Source organism: Schistocerca gregaria, chromosome X (assembly GCF_023897955.1).
Source record: "Schistocerca gregaria isolate iqSchGreg1 chromosome X, iqSchGreg1.2, whole genome shotgun sequence".
NCBI classification, from domain to species: domain Eukaryota; kingdom Metazoa; phylum Arthropoda; class Insecta; order Orthoptera; family Acrididae; genus Schistocerca; species Schistocerca gregaria.
The window spans coordinates 613,603,556-613,624,023 of NC_064931.1; the positions used below are offsets into that span (position 1 = coordinate 613,603,556).

Below are 20,468 nucleotides of genomic sequence, written 5' to 3' on the forward strand. Positions count from 1 at the left end.
AATTATATCGTGTTTAGCTGACACATCCATATCATTACGAAATGTCGTATTCATGATCTATGGAATAAATATTAATTTAATGTATGAACAAATGTTCATGTGTCTTTTGTTGTGTACTAATAATCCCTGCAGATGTACTGCCAGTATATGCTTAGATGAATTGGGAGCACTGAATCTTCAAAAGCTGAAGTATCTGAGTATTGGTGACACATGGAATTAATTTATTATTTGTTTTTATGGTAGACTAGAATTCCTTATGAGGTTCCTGTTATTCGGCTGATAATTTATGTTGGATTACACATGATCTTTCAGAAAATTTTGCCATTCAATAAAGACCAGTTTTAAATACGCCTGGGAAAAAATTCAGGACATGGGAGTCTTACTAGTTGGTATGAAATTGTGTAACAAAGAGTTCTTTAAATGTATAAATGTGTCTCATACATACAGATATCATGAAATATTTGCACATAGCAACTTTTATTTCTGTTCTCAATGCATAATGCATTTCTATCATGATATAAATGATCATTTGATGGTGAGTGAAATAAACTAACAAATAAATTTGTGGAATAAACAAAATGTTCATACCAGTGATTGGAGCACCGCCATCTCGAATTGGACGCTCCCATTTGAGTTTCACCATGTTTTCATTCCAGTCTACAATCTCCGGTAAGCCAGGTGCAGATGGAGGATCTATAAATTTAAGTTAATTCACTGTTAAATATCATATAAACCATAATTATTTTGCATTACAGGATTGTTTAAATAAAGAAGGTATCCTTTATGAATCAAAAAATAGTACACAATATTGAAAATTCATTTTGTTTTAATATATTCATAATTTAGCATATTGCCATCACTAATGGCGTATCTCAACAGGAATTTTCTAAATAATAATGATTTTGGCATTTGTTATTTATGTCCTTTCAGATACACTATTATAATTTCAGCTTTGTAGCCACTGTCAAGTGATTCATTATTGTCCTTTCAAAATTAGCTAAATTTTATACTGTAGTTCAAGTCAAGAACATCACATTCATTATTTTGGCATAGAAAGATCATAATCTTGTTAATGCCATTTATAAGATTTTTTTAAGTATGCAGTGAAAGTATCATGTAGGTTGAGTCACTCAAATGATGAAAAAATGAAAACATTATCATTTTGACAATTCTACATGACTGTGACTCCTAAAAATAAGATGATCGTGAATACCATTACAGCATTAGAGGGTAACAAAATTCATCAGAGAAGTTGATTTTCATATTGATAAATGGTTTCCACTGCATTATTCTCTCTCTCTCTCTCTCTCTCTCTCTCTCTCTCTCTCTCTCTCTCTCTCTCTCTCTCTTGCGCATCTCATAGTGTCATTTGTAGAAAGGTACAATGCAAAATTTGAATTGTTTGCAATGAAAAATAAGGGACACTATGAGTTTGTGTTTGGTGCATGTTAGATCATACACTGATGCATATGAGGTGTAGCTAACATACTCAATTGCTCTTTAAACTTGAAACAAGATTTATATCTGTATTCAGTCTCAAGAAAATGGTTTGTATGTGGTGCACTCACTTCCACTTGTGAGTGCAAATGACAGAGTGGAAGTGAGATATTAATAACATCCTTCATATCTCATAAATGGTTTGAGATATCAAAAACAGATTTTGGTAAATGATAGCAGCCAAAGTAGAGAGTATTTTGCCATATAGTTAACACCTGTAACTTTCTTATCTACCACAATACATGAGTAACTACAGTATTTTCAGTGAAATAGTATAATTGTGTTAAGTGCCTTCAACAGCTGGTGAAATGAGAATTAGTAAGTAAAGAAAATACACGTTCATTTTAATCTACATCATTACACTGGAATTCACACTTAAGTGCCTGGCAGAGGGTTCTTCAAACCACCTTCAGACTATTTCTCTACAGTACCACTCTCTAACAGCATGTGGGAAAAGTGAACATTTATATCTGATTTCTCTTATTTTATTATGATGGTCATTTCTCCCTATTTATATTGGCAACAATAAGATATTTTCACCCTCATAAGACAAAATTGGTGACTGAAATTTCATCAAAAGATCTTGCCACAATGATAAATGCTTTTGTTTTAACAATTGACACCCAAACTTGCTTATCATATCCATGACACTTTCTCCCCTATTTCGTGATAATTCAAAATAAGCTGTCCTCCTTTAGAGGTTTTCAATGTCCTCCATCCAATCTACCTGGCAAGGATCCCTACCACACAGCAGCACTCTAGCAGAGGATGAACAAGCTTAGTGTATGCAGTTTCATTAGTAGATATGCTACATCTCATAAGGGTTCTGCCAGGAAAACATAGTCTTTGGTTTTCTTGTTTAATAATAGACTGTTCCAAGATTCTATTCCAATTGCAACTGCATTAGCATGTTATTGAAGTGAAATTGTGTATATCCCTCTTTTTTGGCAAAAGAAGCTACCTTTAACATATCAACAGATGACAATAAATTGCTCCTTCTCCTGCAATATCAGTGTATGTTGAGGCCCATTGTGGTTTTAATATTAAACAGATGACCATTCAGATTATTGGTCATATTGGCATAACCCATTAATAAAACTATTTGCCGACTCTTAAAAGGTCTGTTTGTGAATAACATTCAGCAGTTGCAGTGCATTTTTTCTAGCATGCAGTGGCTGCTTGCAGTGAAACCCCTACCACAACCATTGTCCCCTCCCTTACCAGGCTATCAACAAACGTATGGTCCAGTTATTTTGTGAGCACTCTGCCTAAAATATGATGGCTGTCTAATTATGAGTAGCTAAATGAAGCTGTCAGTCTTTTTTTTAACAGAAAGCTATCTAAGTATATATAATGCTTTCTAAATACAATTTTCTCCAGCAAGTCAAAAGAGATTGTTGGCGTCAGATTGTACATTCGTCATCTCATCAGCATTAACATTTTCAAAAGAGTAATTGTTATTGACGCTTCATAAATGTTATGCCAGTAACAGTTCATATATCCTATCAATAACAATCAACCCATTAGCTAGAATGAAAATCAAAGACAGCCCTGGGCTGGCACAGTGAGATTTAAAAATGTATTCATAGTCAACTATCCATGAAATGAGCATTGCAGTTCTGCATCAGAATAAAACAAATCTATCTTATCAATTTAATTAGTCACAAATTCACAACTTCTTACCATATGGATTCTTTGCAAGAATGGCTGTATCAGTCTCAAGAGGTTCAGATTCACCTTCCTCATTCACAGCCTTAACCCTAAATTGATATTTCTTGTTGGGTTCTAATCCTGTAACCTCATGCTCAGTTTTCTCTGGATCTACAAAGCCAGCTGGAACCCAGCGACCTGTAGTTGTATCCATTTTCTCAAGAACATATCCTGTTAGTGGAAGACCACCATCATCCTTTGGCTTGCTCCATTTCAGCTTGCAGCCTTCTTTGTGGACATCACTAACTTCCAATGGGCCCTCTGGCTTCCCTGGTTTGTCTGTACACAAATTTAACAATAAAAATATGTAATACTGGCAAACGAATTACTATCTGTTAATATTTTATTTAAAGGTTTTACAGAAATAAAAATAAAGAGTTTCATTAGTAATAATAGGATTCTAATAATAAAATAATTGTAATGAGATCAACTCCTTTTTATATAGTCACACACATTTTGCATGAATATTCCATCCTTTTTTGGGAGTCAATCTGGGATATTATTAATTGTACACTCTGGCTAAATAAACATACACAGTAAAATGCTCAATGAACTTAATAATCTTGCTTTCAGGACCTGTACCTTGTCCAACCTTAAAAAGTGTTCAAATGGCTCTGAGCACTATGGGACTTAACATCTGAGGTCATCGGTCCCCTAAAACTTAGAACTGCTTAAACTTAGCTAACCTAAGGACATCACACACATCCATGCCCGAGGCAGGATTTGAACCTGCGACCATAGCGGTCACACGGTTTCGGACTGAAGTGCCTAGAACCGCTTGGAGACAGCGGCCAGCTGTCCAACCTCCAGACATATAAAAACACCCTCCCAGAATAGGTATTAAAAAAAAAAGGGATGGAATATTCAATCGGCATGAAAAACTTCATGAAACACATGCTGCAAGAAATTTGTTTGTGCAGAGTACAAGAAGGAAATACCATACCTACAGCCAGAAACCATGTAACTACTTTATAGCTATAACGTATTTGCATGAAACAAATATTTCTTTTCACACAGAACAGATTTAAAAATAATTTGTGTATGTCACTGCATAACAAGTTGATGGGACGCACCAAGAACAATAACGTCGACTGTGGCTTCATCTTTCCCAGAGTCATTTTCAGCTTTGATGGTATATGTTCCAGTGTTTTTCCTTGTTGTATCTGACAATGTCAGTTTTGTGTTATAATCTTCATTTTCAATTTTTACAGTTGGCCCATTTTCCAGAACTTTGTTAGCAAAACTCCACGTGATAACTGGAGGTGGCTCGCCCTTAACATCAACATCAAACTTCACAAACTGACCAGCTCGTACAGTAACCTTCTGCAATTTCTCACGGTTGATTAGTGGCTTCACTAAAAAAGGAAAAGAATTTAAACATAATCTTTGCAACTCAGTCACTGAATTAGTAGTAGCTGCAGCTTTAGACAAAAAGATTTATCATATAGAATTACAAATAACAGGCGCAAAACTGCTGTTTACTTTACATGTAAAATCTGGTTAATAACTATGAAAAGACCTATAATATTTAAAAACATATACCTACCAAGATGTACAACCACATACAATGAGAGAAAAGAAATCACTGTAATAACTACTAGTACTCAATAATATTTGATGTTCATTCTACAAAACACTGTAATTTCTGCGTCTGAGGATAAAAACGTATTTTTTTATTTTATTATTCTATGTTAAACAAACAAACCTGCAATGATATACTCTAGAATGATGAATGTAAATGGCATTATTACATCACATTCTTTTAAGACTGATACTACACATGAGATTCATGCAGGTTAGATATATGAAACAATGTCTAGAAGCTCTAGGCCATTAAATAATTGACACTTACAGAACCTGGCCTTGGCAATGTGTGGTTTTGTTGAATCGCTAGGCTCTGAAGGACCTGCTTTATTGACAGCTCTTATACGGAACTGGTATTGATTACCCTCCTTCAACCCTGGAACTCGGGCTTCTGTTGCAGGTGACTATAAGTGAGAAAACACAGAGAAATTAGTACCAGAATTTCTTGGTTCTCTTGATCTTTTAAAAATGACTAAAAAATACGACGACTCATTTGTTTTTGCCAAATACTTCCGAAGCAATGGTACATAACAACTCATGATTTCTTTAAACATGACAACAATGAAACTTTAAATGAAATATGATTAAAATACACACACACGTTTACATGAGCATTTCTATAACATAAAATTATAATTAACTTTTTTTCTTGACTCACAATGTTGTTGATAATGATGAATAGTGACAGAATTCTAGGGCAATTCCACAAAGATGGAAAGGTGTAGCGATTTGTGAGTGAAGAAGCAGTGTTCACATTCATTCATAGTATCCAGGAAAGCAGTCTACAGTTGCAATGTAAGCTATTCCCATTCCAAACACAATTTCATGCTCACCTCAACGTGCCACTATACAAAGCATGGAACAGTCTATTACTTTTACCCACACAGAATTCATGGACTATAGTGATGTGTTTACCACTTCCTGATGTGGTTCAGGTCAAAAGAAAGCAACCTATCTGCGGAGGGTATACAACTGTTCTCTATGCACAGCATATGTTGCCCATAGAGGAAGCTTGTGTTATGGTTGGGAGTACAGGTCAGACATCTCTGCTTGATTGGAGGTGCGAACAACATATTTTGTAATGTGAAATGCTTAGTGGACTGTTGGTCATTCCAAATTAAATGTTTTTTTCTAGAACGTTTGGCAGAAGCAGGGAAGAAAGGCAAAAATTTAATAGGCATGTGACATTTTGAGTATCATAAGCCAAAATAGAGGGGAGAAAGTCCCCTAGCAAACCATGAACAGCAATGAACAGCACTCTCACAAATATACTGGACGCAACCTTTCATGAACATACTATGCACTATGCACTATGCACTGGTGGGTCCTCTCACCAGAGGAGAAATCCAAGCATCAAGTGGTAATGCCAATCAAGCATGCTTGCAGGACTTCATCTCACCTACATTTCTGAAAAGACTTAAGCCATGGCTCTGCAGAACATTCAGAATCACTCTCAAACTTATGAATTAGTTATTCACAGAAACAAGTATTGGAGAGACCTGCAGCTGTCAAAGCCAGCAAATATATATTTTATATGTGGTAGATCAGTTGTACAGCCTTTTTTTAATTTGATAAGATGGTTGTAACTATCATAATTCATACACTATAACAAACACATTTTTGATATTTTATCTTTAATGTTGTAAGATGACTGTGGTGCTTATGAAACTTCATGTACAACACTCTACGAAACAGTTTTCCATTAGACTTTGTTTCTTACTGTTTGATACCCTACTGTGCTTTGCACAATCATGCTTTTGACTGATGTACATCTTTCATTACTTATATAGCATAAATATAGGAATATGTAATAGCCACTGATAATCAGTGCCAGAAGGAAATTGGTCACTGTTAAAACATGCAAAATATGTGGGCATGGACTTACAGAAATTTTACATGAATAAAATGATGCAAGCACTTGCAGTTATGAGAATCCAGAAATGCCTACATAAAAAACGAAAAAAAGCAGTACAGTCAGAAGCCTCACAAATGCAAATTAATTAGAGTAATAGTTATGGGTGCCAATGATATTTACGGGAATGACTTATCTAGTGTTGTTAAAAATTTGAAGGGTGTAATGGACTGTACTGAGAGTAAAACAAAGCTTGTTTTTGGAATACAATGCAGACATAACCCCATAGCTGCCTTATGAGTGGATACGAAAATTAACACCAATAGACAGTTCAAGATGATATGTAAAGTGTAGAAAAACACTCAGTATTTTCCTGATAATTATCTGCAGAGAGAAAGTTACACAAGACATGGATTGCAAACAGACAAAAATGGCAAAAGACTTCTCAGTTACAAAATTCTGAAAGTGCTGAATGCAGCCACCTTAAAAGGAAATATTGTATCCATAACATTGTTATCGTGACAGTGCAATCAATAGCTAGACCAACATCATCATTCTAACCACAAATAGCAGTGCAGCAATCAGCAGCAACTGCAGTGTCACTATCATCACAAATTACACTAAAAGTGCAAATATCAACAGCAGAACCACCAACATTGGCTGCACCAGATGAGCCATCTTCACCACTGCTAGGAGCAGTACCACTATCACCACCATTTCAGCTGTTGTGGTGACCATTTATAGTCCACAGATGGCCATCAGAACAGACTATGACATAATCTATTGCAGTGTGACATAATGATGACATACGCTTCCTAATGACAAGCTGTATGGGTATTAATGTAGAAACACTAGCAGCCATGACATTAAGTTTTTCCAGATAAAGACAATGAAGGATTTTATAGAAAGCTCAAAGCTTTACTCAATTCTGATGCAGTAAGAAAATGGAGAATGTTTTATCGAATATTTAAGGTAGTTAAATTCACAGCAAAAGGGCCTGCATTTCTTTTCAAAGTTGAGATTATGCAAGTGAGAAGTAACTAATGGAAATAACACCAATGGCAAGTTAGCCACAGCTGATGAAACAAAATCTGTTTGGTTCTCATGCCATTACAAAGTACAGCACTAAAGGTTGTTAGACCATTACCGTGTCCACAAGTAATGGTCAAACTACTTGAGAAAGTTCTTGTGAGAATTACAATTTGCAAATAGTAGAAGATTTTAGTGGTAAGTGAAAAGTGTACATATGGGAATCACAAAAGTCTATTAAATTACTTACAGTTGTGGTTAGAATTTCATCCCATGAGCTGCTGAATTTTTCTTTCTTCTCTATGACATATCCAGTAATAGGAGCACCACCATCTCTCTTTGGTGCTTTCCACTTAAGGTCAACACGATCAACATCCCAGTCAACAATTTCTGGAGTTCCTGGTTTTGAAGGGATATCTGGAAAAGAAGTAGATTGTAGTTATCAAGTTCTACATCAAATGCATGTATTTAGAAACATATGAATTAAGAAACAGTACATACCAAATGGGTTTTTGGCTAAAGTTGCACGTTCTGTCTCAAGAGGTTCACTTTCACCCTCTTCATTCACAGCACGGGCTCGGAACTGGTATTCATGTCCTTCTTGCAGGCCCTTCACATCCATCTCTGGCTCCAATGTTCTTCCCACAGGCACCCACCTCCCAGTCTCTTTGTCAAGTTTTTCAACAACATACCCAGTAATTGGTTTTCCACCATCATCCTCTGGTTTCTCCCATTTCAGTTTGCAACTATTCTTTGTAACATCAGAGACTTTCAAGGGTCCTTTTGGTTTAGATGGTGCAGCTACAAACAAATTTAAAAAGAGTATGTCATTTTCTTCCTAAATGCACTCTCTGGACAAGTATATGTTTAGAATAAAACTTCCTCAAGCACACATATTAAACTATTTAACAAACAGAACATTATTGAACTGCTATTCAAAGAATGTTTCTTTTTAAATATATGTACTAAACCAAACAGGTCTTCCTTAACCCTTAGTTCCAATTGATTCATTAGATTCTGGCCAACATATTAGTGCAGTCAACAGCAGCATAAATTGCCCGAGTTCAAATCTGAGGCATACATCATGTATGGAAACACTGACCCAAATAATATACTAGTAGGCACTGGCTCGGTGGCTTACAGTAAACGTCAGACTACAAATCTAAAGACTTGGGATTTAAACTCCAGGCACTCCTCCAATATTTTCTGCAGCATGAGATGTTTTTCATTTACTGCAGTGGTCTGTGTAACACCAAATAGCACATCAGTGAAATTCCAATTTCACTGCATACGCGTATGTTGGTTATCAGGTCAAAGCAAGGTGACACACCGTATTCGAAATATGACCAGATTTAGTCAGGTGTTGTGATGTTCAAACAATCCTACAGGTTAATTACTTTTTTTATATTTTCGTTATAGCTGCATACACACATGTATTATTATATCAGAATTATCACTGTTGAGTACAAATGTTATGATCACCTGCTTAATAGTGTGTTGATCCACCTTTCAAACACAGTACAGTAAATATTCTACATGACATGAATTTCACAAGTTCTTGGTAGTACTGGAAGTGTGTGACACCAGATTTCCTCACAGAAGTCAAACTGTTCCCATCAAGTATGGTCTGATGGTCTGTGGGCACAGAACTGGTACCCAATAGTGTCTCAGACATGTTTCACTGGTTTCAGATCAGGTGTCTTTGGGGCCAACACATCAACATACATTATCTGTCATTTTCCTGGAACAACTATAGCACAACTCTGGTTTTGTGACGTGGACTGTCACCCAACTAGAAGATGCCATTGCCATATAGGAATACATTGTGCGTGGATGGATGCAGGTGGTCTGCAATAATCTTGAAGTAGACCACAGCTATTGTGCTTCCTTCAGTTACTACAAATGGTCCCATGAGAGCCCAGGTAAATGTCCCCCACATCATTATAATGCCTCCAACAGCCTACACCGAAGCAACCATTCATCAGGATGATGATGTATCCAGGAATAACAGCCACCCTCATGGAACAAAAAATGTGATTCGTCTGACAAGGTGACAAGTTTCCACTAACTCACATTCCAATGTCAATTAACCCATGCCCACTGTAATTGTAATTGATGATTCTGCCAATACTGAGGGACACCTACTGTGGAGCCCCACATTCAACAATATGCACAGAACAGTGTGTTCCAAAATACTTTTGCTTGCACCACCATTGTACTCTGCCATCAGATAAGTCACATACCACAGCCTATGCCACTACGCAGAACAGATTAGATCCTGTGATGAGGCATGGACGTCCAACACCTTGTCACCTATTCATGATTTCACCATCCTTCAATCACTTTCCATAGATGCTCATGACAGCGTCACACAAACAATCAGCTTTACCACGCTCATCCCCAGGTATCATATTAATCTGCTCTTTGTCAAAGTCACCAATGTCAGTGACTTATCCATTTGTGACACATATTGTCAACAGAATTATTCTCCATCTGTCTCTCTTCCATTTATATACTATTGTTAACATGCTACACAGTTTTATGTATTTCCTGCATAACATAGCTGACAACACTTTTAATTTACTTTTAGTACATTTCCCAAATAAGACAACATTAATCTTACATTTCCAACTAAAAATAATCACATTTTATATGAAAATTTAACACAAAAGTTTTTGAGGGATTACACAGATTTTCTTGAAAGGGTAAGAAGTATGTGAACGAAAATATGTTTTTAGACACTTTCTATTTTGAAAGTTACTTTTTTTCACAAAAAGAAAGAACTGCAAGTAAAGTATTGTTAATCAAACAAGTCATTGGTTCAGTGATGTTTCATGTTAAACTGCATCCACACTACCTGCATTGCTTGGGCCATGGCCAGTATTTGGCATAGTTAAATGGGGAAAACAGCATTGCACTTGTGGAAACCACGAACTTGGTTCCAAGACAATTCTTAATAGAATGGAAGAAATCTAATCTGCTTAACAGCAAGTCAACATCAACATATTTATCCTTATTTGCAGCAGAAAGTTTTTCCTCCCTTCAGTTCAGTTTAACTGCCTGAATAATTTGATAAATGAAATCAAGAATCCTAGCAGACATTAACAATCATAATGTAAACAAAATCACAAACAATATTATATGTACAGTGATACTGAGTACAGTTTTAAACTAAATTTCATCAAGTGACATACTGTAGGGTTAAAAAATTGAGAGAAATAAAATATTTTTTGTTGTTGTTCAAATACACATAAAACATAAAGAATTAAGATTCATTAAGAGCACACAGTAGCTATGATGTACGTGGTCATAAAGACACAGAAGAAATTTTATATCTTTCCTGAATTAATCACTGAAAATATTAGATTCTACCTCATGCAGTGAATTATATTATTTTTTTAAATGCAACAGTTGTCAAGATACAGAAAGGCCAAAGACTGACGATACTCTGGTGACACATGCAGATCATGTGTACTTGAAATGTAGTGATAAACTACCATAGTATTTAACTTCAAAGTTATTTTACTTACAAAGTACAGTAATCTCAACTTCTGCCTCATCTTTCCCGTGTTGATTTTCTGCAACAATTTTGTACACTCCAGAGTTTTTCCGAACTGCATCATTAAGCGAAAATTTGGTATTGTAGTCAACATTTATTATTTCATAGTTGCCCTCTGATTTCACCTACAAAATTGGGAGATATGTATACATTAAAATTAAAACATGATGAGAGCATTATCAGACATAATTAAATGTTATTACAAAATTACCTCAGTATCCTGCAGAAACCATTTAACATCTGGAGGAGGCTCACCACGAATATTGACATCATATTTGACACTTTTCCCAGCTCTAATAACAATTGGCTTCAGGTTTGTTCGATCAATACGTGGCTTCACTAGATATGAGAAAATGAGATATTTGAAAAAAAAAACAGCAAGGCAAGTACAGTTAAAATGATTCTACAAACTATTTTATAAATGAATATATTACATGTAAACATTCAAAAAAACTTATGGACATACATGCTCGATGTTTGACAAGATGTGTCTTTGTTGGTTCTGAAGCTGGTGATGGCCCTGCTTTATTTACTGCAACTACTCGGAACTGATACTCTGCCCTTTCCTTAAGGTCAGGCACTTTTGCTGTTAACTGGTCTCCAGGAACTTCAATAGCTTTCTCCCAGTCTGGCTTAAACCTTTGTTTTAAAAAAGCAGAAAAACTTTCAGATGAAATTTAGTGATTACAAAATTGATTCACAAACACTTCATAAAAATCATTTCTTGACTACACATGGCATTTATTACAACTGGCATGCTGAAGAATTTGAAAATGAAGGAAGAAAGTAAAGTGAGTGCCATCTCTGCCATGTCCATATTGTGTTAAAGAGCATATGAAGATAAGGTTCAACTTTACAAACGGAAACAGCACTGTGCACAGGGTAACATAATTTGCACTATGCCTCAGCAAACTATTTGTTGCTTGGAAGCCTACCAGAAAGTTAAATTCTTTTCATGTAAAACAATTAATGTTTAACAATCAAAAATATTTACAGAGGAAATCAAGCTACAAATTATAAACATAGGCTTCTGCAGCCATTGCCACAGTCAAGAAAAGTTTTCTGACTTTTTGACCACATTGTCAATTTATATAAAACTACCAACGTTTCAGTCCCAGTTGCATGCGACCTTCCTCAGAGTGTTGACAACGCGGTCACAAACCCAGAAAAATTTTACTGAACACTGCAAATTGTTCATTAACAATATACACAATGAACAGTTATTTGTTAATTGCAGTTCAGCCATACAGTCCAAACATCCAACAACAAATGTGGATAATGACACAAAAAAGGACACAAAATGCAAGGGAGTAGTTGCACTGACACATTCATATGATTACATGAGTTAGACCACGGCTGTGGAATTATTTCATACTTTCTTGATTAAGTACATTTACAAGCTACATTTTACATTTTTCACCAAACTTTTGGGAGTCACATATTGTTTAAGAAAATAAAATAAAGCAACTATTTTACATTCACAATAGTGAAAGACTCAAAATTTTATCCTTGGAAATTTACCTGTCTTTCTTCTCAATAATGTATTTTTCAATTGGTGCACCGCCATCACTTTCAGGCTTAGTCCACTTCAAATCTACACTTTCATTATCATAATCTGTTATCTCAGGAGTACCTGGTGCTGTAGGCTCATCTGCAAATGACAGAATTCAATTTAAACAAAATCTCTTTAGTATGTCACATTTTTGTATACTTCTCCTTGTACGAAGAAATTATTACATGGAAACATATTCAGCATTAAATCACGTGGTTACTGGAACAAAGCACAGAAACTTTCCAATGTACAGCTTATCAATAAAAAATTCTGATATATATTCACCTCAGAAAACAGTTTTCAAGGACATTTACACCTGTGCTAAAAATGCTACCACAAATGATGCTATGTGGTCCTATAGAAATGTGTCTTCACACAATTCTTTAGTACATCATATTAAAATTAGGTAGAACAGGCTTAGATGACAAATACCATACAAAAACTAAGTAACCTGTCTCATTAACAGCAGATGTGAAATTCACATAGAAACATTAAGAAGTAAAGTTCTATGTTAATCACTTCTTTTCAGTCACAGAGTGTGATTACAGGTATAAATTATAAATTAATTGGCTTTTCAACTGATTAGTAACGTTTGGAGACTAAATTTGTAGCAGAATTGCATAAAGATGTTTTTACTAAGAAAAAATGCATTACTCCTTGATAACTATGAACAACAAAGGATCATAGTTATCAACAGGCACATAATACGGAGCCAAGAGGTTATTTCACTTGTCCCCATGGTATTAGAAAAGAATGTCTGGCAAAGGCAGCCTCTGAAGATTCCAAACATGGTCATCAGGTGCCTGTATGGACCCTCTGACACAGGAGCAGTAGAGGCAGAATATCTGAGGGTAAACCTGCAGAATATTTTGCACACATTTCCTGGTCATGTTACGGATAAGGTGGAGATTTAAATTTACCAGCTGTAGTCTTGGAGACTCAAGGTGAGTAGTAAAGACTTGGAATCAAGAGAAATTGTTCTAAATGCCTTCTCTGAAAATTACCTTGAATAGCTGATCAGAGAACTGACTTGTGAGAATAAAATTCAATCTACTTGTCACTAACAGGCTCAAACTTTTCAATGAAGTTAGAGAACAGGGAATCAGTGCTCATAAGGCCATTACTGCATTACTGAATATCATTGTAAACAGGCATATAAAGAAAAGTGGAAAGGTATTTCTGCATAGCAGGAGCAATACAGAAAAGATTTCAGATTACCTGAGTGGTTAAAAAGAAAAATACATCTCCAGAACTGACAATGTTGAGTATCAATTCCAAGAGTATTGTGAAATATGCTTTAGACAGGGTTGTGCCAAGCAATGTTGTGGGGGTGGGAAAAACCCATCGTGGTTTGACAGCCACATTAGTAAACTGCTACAAAAGCAAAGAGACTTTCACTGCAAATTTAAACATAGTCAGACTGTTTATAGGCAAGCAAAAACTGAACAAAGCCAAAAACAACAAAAGGAGAACCATGTGTAAAGCATTCAACGAATTTAAAATAAAATTCTATCGGCTGACTTGACAGAAAATTTGAAGAAATTTCTGTATTATATTAAATCTCAGACACTCAGTGACCATAATAGCATCACATCAAAGGATGGCACAGTGAATTATCTGGAAATATTCCCAAAAAATTTTCTTTTCAAACGCTGAATACAGAAAGGAATATTCAGGAAGGCAGAAAACTATTCTTGTTCACAAGTGCAACAAGAAACAGATTGCAGATTACCTGAGCAGTCAAAGTCAAATATTCATATCTGGGGCAGAAAATGAGGCACATAAATCTAAAACATTCAAGAGCATTGTATAACATGCCTTAGACAGACATGTGGCATGTGAGGTCATGAGGAATTGGAAAGACTCTCCACAGTTCATCAATCATTTCAGAAAGGTTCCCTGAAAGTAAAGTGGCCTACACCATAGATTTGAATGATGGCAGAGCATGTTTTACTAACAAAAGCTGAATTAAATCAAAATTAAAAGAAAAAAGAGTGACATAATAGGTGTTCAATGAATTTAGAAGTGAAATTCTCTCTTCTGATCTGCTAAAAATTCATGAGGAATTTTGGTCCTACACAAAGTCAATAAATGAGTACAACTCACGTTTCTAGTAACACTGTAATCATGCTAGAATTGAAATTGAAGATGAACAGGCTGAAATATTAAATTTTGTTGCCCAAAATTGTTTCACTGAGGAAGGACATACCACAGTTCCTTCTTTCAATTATAATACAAGAACTGAAATAACAGATATTGAGATAAGTGGTTGTGAAATAAAAAATAGACATAACAGAGAATAGGTGACAGGATCTGATGAAATATGTGTATGATTCTAATTATGTGAAAGAACTTTCTTCTATTCCAACAGCTGTTTATCAGTTGTCACTGGAGTAATACAACATTCCAAGTGACTGGAGGAAGATGCTCATCATTTTCAAAAAATGGTCTTTGGACTGCTGAGCATTGTAACCCTATATCACTGGCTAAAATCTGTTACAGAATTATGGAAAACATATTATACTTGTATTACTTTTTTTGTACGCAAAAATTGCAAAATTACTAATATCTCATCCATCTTCCATTTAGACTCTACGACAGGCTATGTCTCTTTCTCATGAAATCTCTCTTCTGTCAACAGACTTAATATGTAGACTGTTTTTTCAGGATCATGTTTGCTGCCAGTACTGTTGGGCTGAACACTTGGATTTCTGCTGAATTATATCTTGCAATTCATGTTTTTCTGAAGTTCAGATATCCCTTGTCAGCCTCTCATTAGGATTATTACACAGTATCATGCATCGAAGGTAGATACCATCTACATATTAGAGGTTTCAGTTCCATTCAGAATAACTGAAGATATATTTGTCCCCTTCGTTGATAGCCATACGGTAGGCCCAGATTCGATTCACAGCTGGGTTGGAAATTTTCTCCACTTGGCGACTGAGTGTTGTGTTGTCATCATCATCACCATTGACATGCAAGTCGCCCAATGTCACTTCAACTACAAAGACTTCTGGCTTAGCGGCTGAACTTCCATGTGTGGGGACTCCTGGCCATCAATCCCATATGATCATTTCATTTCAGCTGAAGACAGCATGGAAAACATCAGTATTTGAGCCAATCACCATATTTTATTTATACTTTGATTATCAATTTTGATCTGCTGCACAGATCACCCCCAGATCTAAAACTAGTTTGGGCAAAGAGTGAAGATGTAACAGTAACAATTTACTGTTACTGTTTCACTGCAAGGACAGCAATATCATACAATAATAGTTCTCAAGTATTGTGACATGTTTCATTTCCTGACCATGTCTGTCACATTCAGTTGATCAAACGTGTACTAAATGGAAAAGGACTGCTTCTAGTAATATATGGATTGGCGCAACTGTCTTCCTCTAAACTTTCCAGCCCTCTGACATCTTTACCAAATCACAGTAACAATATAAACATGAAATTAAATTATATGAGAAACATACAGTGTTAATGTCACATTAGCAGGATAAAGCACAGAAGAAAGACTCTGTAAATATATAGACTACTTTTTCTTTCTTGTCCTTTACTCCTACTGAAATGTACACAAAAATATATTCTATGTGCATATATTCATTTTAATAAATAATACACAAATAAAACTTACCAAAAGGATTCTTTGCAATAGTTCCCTTTTCAGTAACAAGTGGTTCAGAATCACCCTCATCATTAACTGCAGTCACACGGAACTTATATTCAGCACCCGGTTCTAATCCTGTGATCTCCATTTCAGGATTCTCCCGGTCTCCAGGAACACGACCAACTCTAACCCATTTTCCAGTTGCCAGATCCATTTTTTCTACTTCATACTCTTTTATTGGGCAACCACCATCATCTTCTGGTTTTTGCCATTTAACTTTGGCTGAAGTTTTGGTAACATCTTTCACTTCAAGTGGTCCTTGTGGAGCACTTGGCTTGCCTATAAAATTCATATGTGCATTTTATAAAATTTACTACTTACACTAAACTAATAGCTCCTCAAATTTAGTAGTTTAAATAAAAATTGCATCTTATTAGAGAAATGAAGAAATACAGAGGGAACCCAGCATGAAGGTAATTTTACAGTGATGAACCACAATGGGCAAATATATTTTAATATTATTTAAAACTGTTGTCATGGATTTAAAATTATTATAGAGTGCACGTTTATCAAAGACATACCAAGAACGGTCAACTCCACTGTCTCCTGGTCCTTCCCTGAAGCATTTTCTGCAATCAGAGTGTATTTTCCTGTGTCTCGGCGAACTGCGTTTATAATAGTAAAATCAGTATGATAATCGACATTATCAATTTTAATTTTTTCTGTGGGTACAAGCTTAACAGAATCTTTCCAGAGCCATGTAACTGCTGGTGGTGGTTCACCAGATATGTCCACAGACCATTTATGAGTCCGGCCAGCCTTGATTGTAACACTCTTGAATGTTGTGCGATCGATTCTTGGTTTCACTGAGGAAAGGAAAATCATATCTTGCTACAGTCAAATATGTCATTTTTGTGTACAAGTATGTAAAGATACTTGAGAACTTATACTTCCAATTTTTAAAAATTAATTTGCAAAACCATGCTACAATAAATACATAATCAATACTGCAGAACTACATACAGAAATATATACACAATGTCAAAAATAATTTCACCACTTCAAAAACAAATATTACTTGGTTACCACAAATATATAATCATCTCTCTTGTGGCACTTACAGTGTTTGTGTTTGCAGACATGGGTGTCAGTGGGTTCGCTTGGCTCACTTGCACCAGCCTTATTGTGGGCACGGACACGGAACTGGTACACCATTCTTTCTTTCAGGTCTTCAACTTTTGCCTCACATGTACTATCTTGTGTTTTACAGACTTCTACCCAGTCTACAGAAAATTTGTCTTTCATCTCAATAGTGTAATGAGTTATAGGGCGACCACCATCATTTTCTGGTTTAGCCCATTTTAAGCTGACACTCTTGTTGTCATAATCAAATATTTCAGGTTTTCCAGGACGCCCAGGTTCATCTGAAACACACAATAAACATAGACACACCAATATTATGGGTGTAAGAAGGAGGGAGGGGGGGGGGGGGGCGGTGAGATATCAAAGAATTTTAGTCAACCATCAGAGCTTGTGCAAACACCTTGATGGCAAAGTGACTGCTAAATGGTACATGAAGGTTTTGGAAGATGATCTCATGGCCGTCATATTCTCTGAATCTGAACACTCCTTTTTGTGCAACTATATTAAAAACACGATGTACAACAATAGCCCCAAAACCACTGCTGAGATGATAACAGCCATTCAGGAGGTCATCGACAGCATCAATGTTCCGACACTCCAGCTGGTCATGCAGAATTTCACTATTCATCTGTGCCACATTATCGTCATTTATGGCAGGCATATCAAACATGTGAAAACCTAAATCTGAGTATTTGTAGTGATGTTCAGATGTTGAATAAAGGGTGTGCACGCTGTAATTTGTAACTAATTTACATTTTTTTCATATACTTCAATAATTGTTACCCTGTAGATTTTTAATTGCTAAGCAAGCAGAACTGAGCTTCTTGCTTAGCTTATCTAAGTGTACGTGCCATCTGTTTTCATTAACATGGATGCACATGATCATTATACTCAGTTTAATATAATATGTGCCCACTGAGTTCTACTTCTGGTATTTAGAAGTCATTTTTATTTATCTGTACAATATGAGTTTCTGTAAGATTAAGGGTTAAGCTGTTTGCTGTGAATTAGTTGTTGGCATCTGCCATTATTCTCTTTGCTGTGATTGGTAGGATTTGTTGGGACCCCTACCAATATAATTGTACCGTTAGCAAACAACATGGCTTTAGAAGCAGAATGGTAATGTATGAGTCTTCTGACAATACTGGCAGTAATATTTACTGTTTGTTAATATCTGAATTAAACACAGAGTATCACAACTATATTCAGTTACATTTTTTTTGTTTCTCCTGTTTATACTGAAGCTGCTCTCTGGTTAATGAGAGTCTGCACACTTTTAAAGTCAAGTCTCAAAATACTTTTCCTCGTCACTGCGACTCTTTGTCACTTGTTTCTACACTCCTGGAAATGGAAAAAAGAACACATTGACACCAGTGTGTCAGACCCACCATACTTGCTCCGGACACTGCGAGAGGGCTGTACAAGCAATGATCACAGGCACGGCACAGCGGACACACCAGGAACCGCGGTGTTGGCCGTCGAATGGCGCTAGCTGCGCAGCATTTGTGCACCGCTGCCGTCAGTGTCAGCCAGTTTGCCGTGGCATACGGAGCTCCATCGCAGTCTTTAACACTGGTAGCATGCCGCGACAGCATGGACGTGAACCGTATGTGCCGTTGACGGACTTTGAGCGAGGGCGTATAGTGGGCATGCGGGAGGCCGGGTGGACGTACCGCAGAATTGCTCAACACGTGGGGCGTGAGGTCTCCACAGTACTTCGATGATGTCGCCAGTGGTCGGCGGAAGGTGCACGTGCCCGTCGACCTGGGACAGGACCGCAGCGACGCACGGATGCACGCTAAGACCGTAGGATCCTACGCAGTGCCGTAGGGGACCGCACCGCCACTTCCCAGCAAATTAGGGACACTGTTGCTCCTGGGGTATCGGCGAGGACCATTCGCAACCATCTCCATGAAGCTGGGCTACGGTTCCGCACACCGTTAGGCCGTCTTCCGCTCACGCCCCAACATCGTGCAGCCTGCCTCCAGTGGTGTCGCGACAGGCGTGAATGGAGGGACGAATGGAGACGTGTCGTCTTCAGCGATGAGAGTCGCTTCTGCCTTGGTGCCAATGATGGTCGTATGCATGTTTGGCGCCGTGCAGGTGAGCGCCACAATCAGGACTGCATACGACCGAGGCACACAGGGCCAACACCCGGCATCATGGTGTGGGGAGCGATCTCCTACACTGGCCGTACACCTCTGGTGATCGTCGAGGGGACACTGAATAGTGCACGGTACATCCAAACCGTCATTGAACCCATCGTTCTACCATTCCTAGACTGACAAGGGAACTTGCTGTTCCAACAGGACAATGCACGTTCGCATGTATCCCGTGCCACCCAACGTGCTCTAGAAGGTGTAAGTCAACTACCCTGGCCAGCAAGATCTCCGGATCTGTCCCCCATTGAGCATGTTTGGGATTGGATGAAGCGTCGTCTCACGCGGTCTGCACGTCCAGCACGAACGCTGGTCCAACTGAGGCGCCAGGTGGAAATGGCATGGCAAGCCGTTCCACAGTACTACATCCAGCATCTCTATGGTCGTCTCCATGGGAGAATAGCAGCCTGCATTGCTGCGAAAGGTGGATATACACTGTACTAGTGCCGACATTGTGCATGCTCTGTTGCCTGTGTCTATGTGCCTGTGGTTCTGTCAGTGTGATCATGTGATGTATCTGACCCCAGGAATGTGTCAATAAAGTTTCCCCTTCCTGGGACAATGAATTCACGGTGTTCTTATTTCAATTTCCAGGAGTGTATATAAGTAGAAATGTATGTGTTCTTATATAAGTAACAAATATGATTTCAATTTATAGTGTAATACACTGGAAGAGGCATTTTCCACATATACCCAGATTTGTGTCATGAACATCAGAGGAGCACAAATAATCACTAAGTATTTCTTGGACAGAAAATACAAAGAGG

At 37.1% G+C, this 20,468-nt stretch overlaps 1 protein-coding gene across 50 annotated transcripts in view; it reads right to left on the reverse strand.

Moving 5' to 3' along the window:
- LOC126299121 (twitchin) overlaps positions 1-20,468 on the reverse strand; it is a 484,418-nt gene that overhangs the window by 193,378 nt on the left and 270,572 nt on the right. For all 50 annotated transcript variants that reach the window (XM_049990829.1, XM_049990822.1, XM_049990871.1 and 47 more), the window contains 13 exons: positions 17,521-17,823; positions 16,981-17,265; positions 16,427-16,738; positions 12,753-12,882; positions 11,698-11,870; positions 11,443-11,570; positions 11,203-11,356; positions 8,174-8,473; positions 7,923-8,089; positions 5,060-5,195; positions 4,281-4,562; positions 3,181-3,486; positions 589-693 (listed from right to left, as the gene is read on the reverse strand). In XM_049990829.1, coding sequence (XP_049846786.1) covers positions 589-693; positions 3,181-3,486; positions 4,281-4,562; positions 5,060-5,195; positions 7,923-8,089; positions 8,174-8,473; positions 11,203-11,356; positions 11,443-11,570; positions 11,698-11,870; positions 12,753-12,882; positions 16,427-16,738; positions 16,981-17,265; positions 17,521-17,823 — 2,781 coding nt within the window. The remainder of the gene's footprint in view (positions 1-588; positions 694-3,180; positions 3,487-4,280; positions 4,563-5,059; positions 5,196-7,922; positions 8,090-8,173; positions 8,474-11,202; positions 11,357-11,442; positions 11,571-11,697; positions 11,871-12,752; positions 12,883-16,426; positions 16,739-16,980; positions 17,266-17,520; positions 17,824-20,468) is intronic.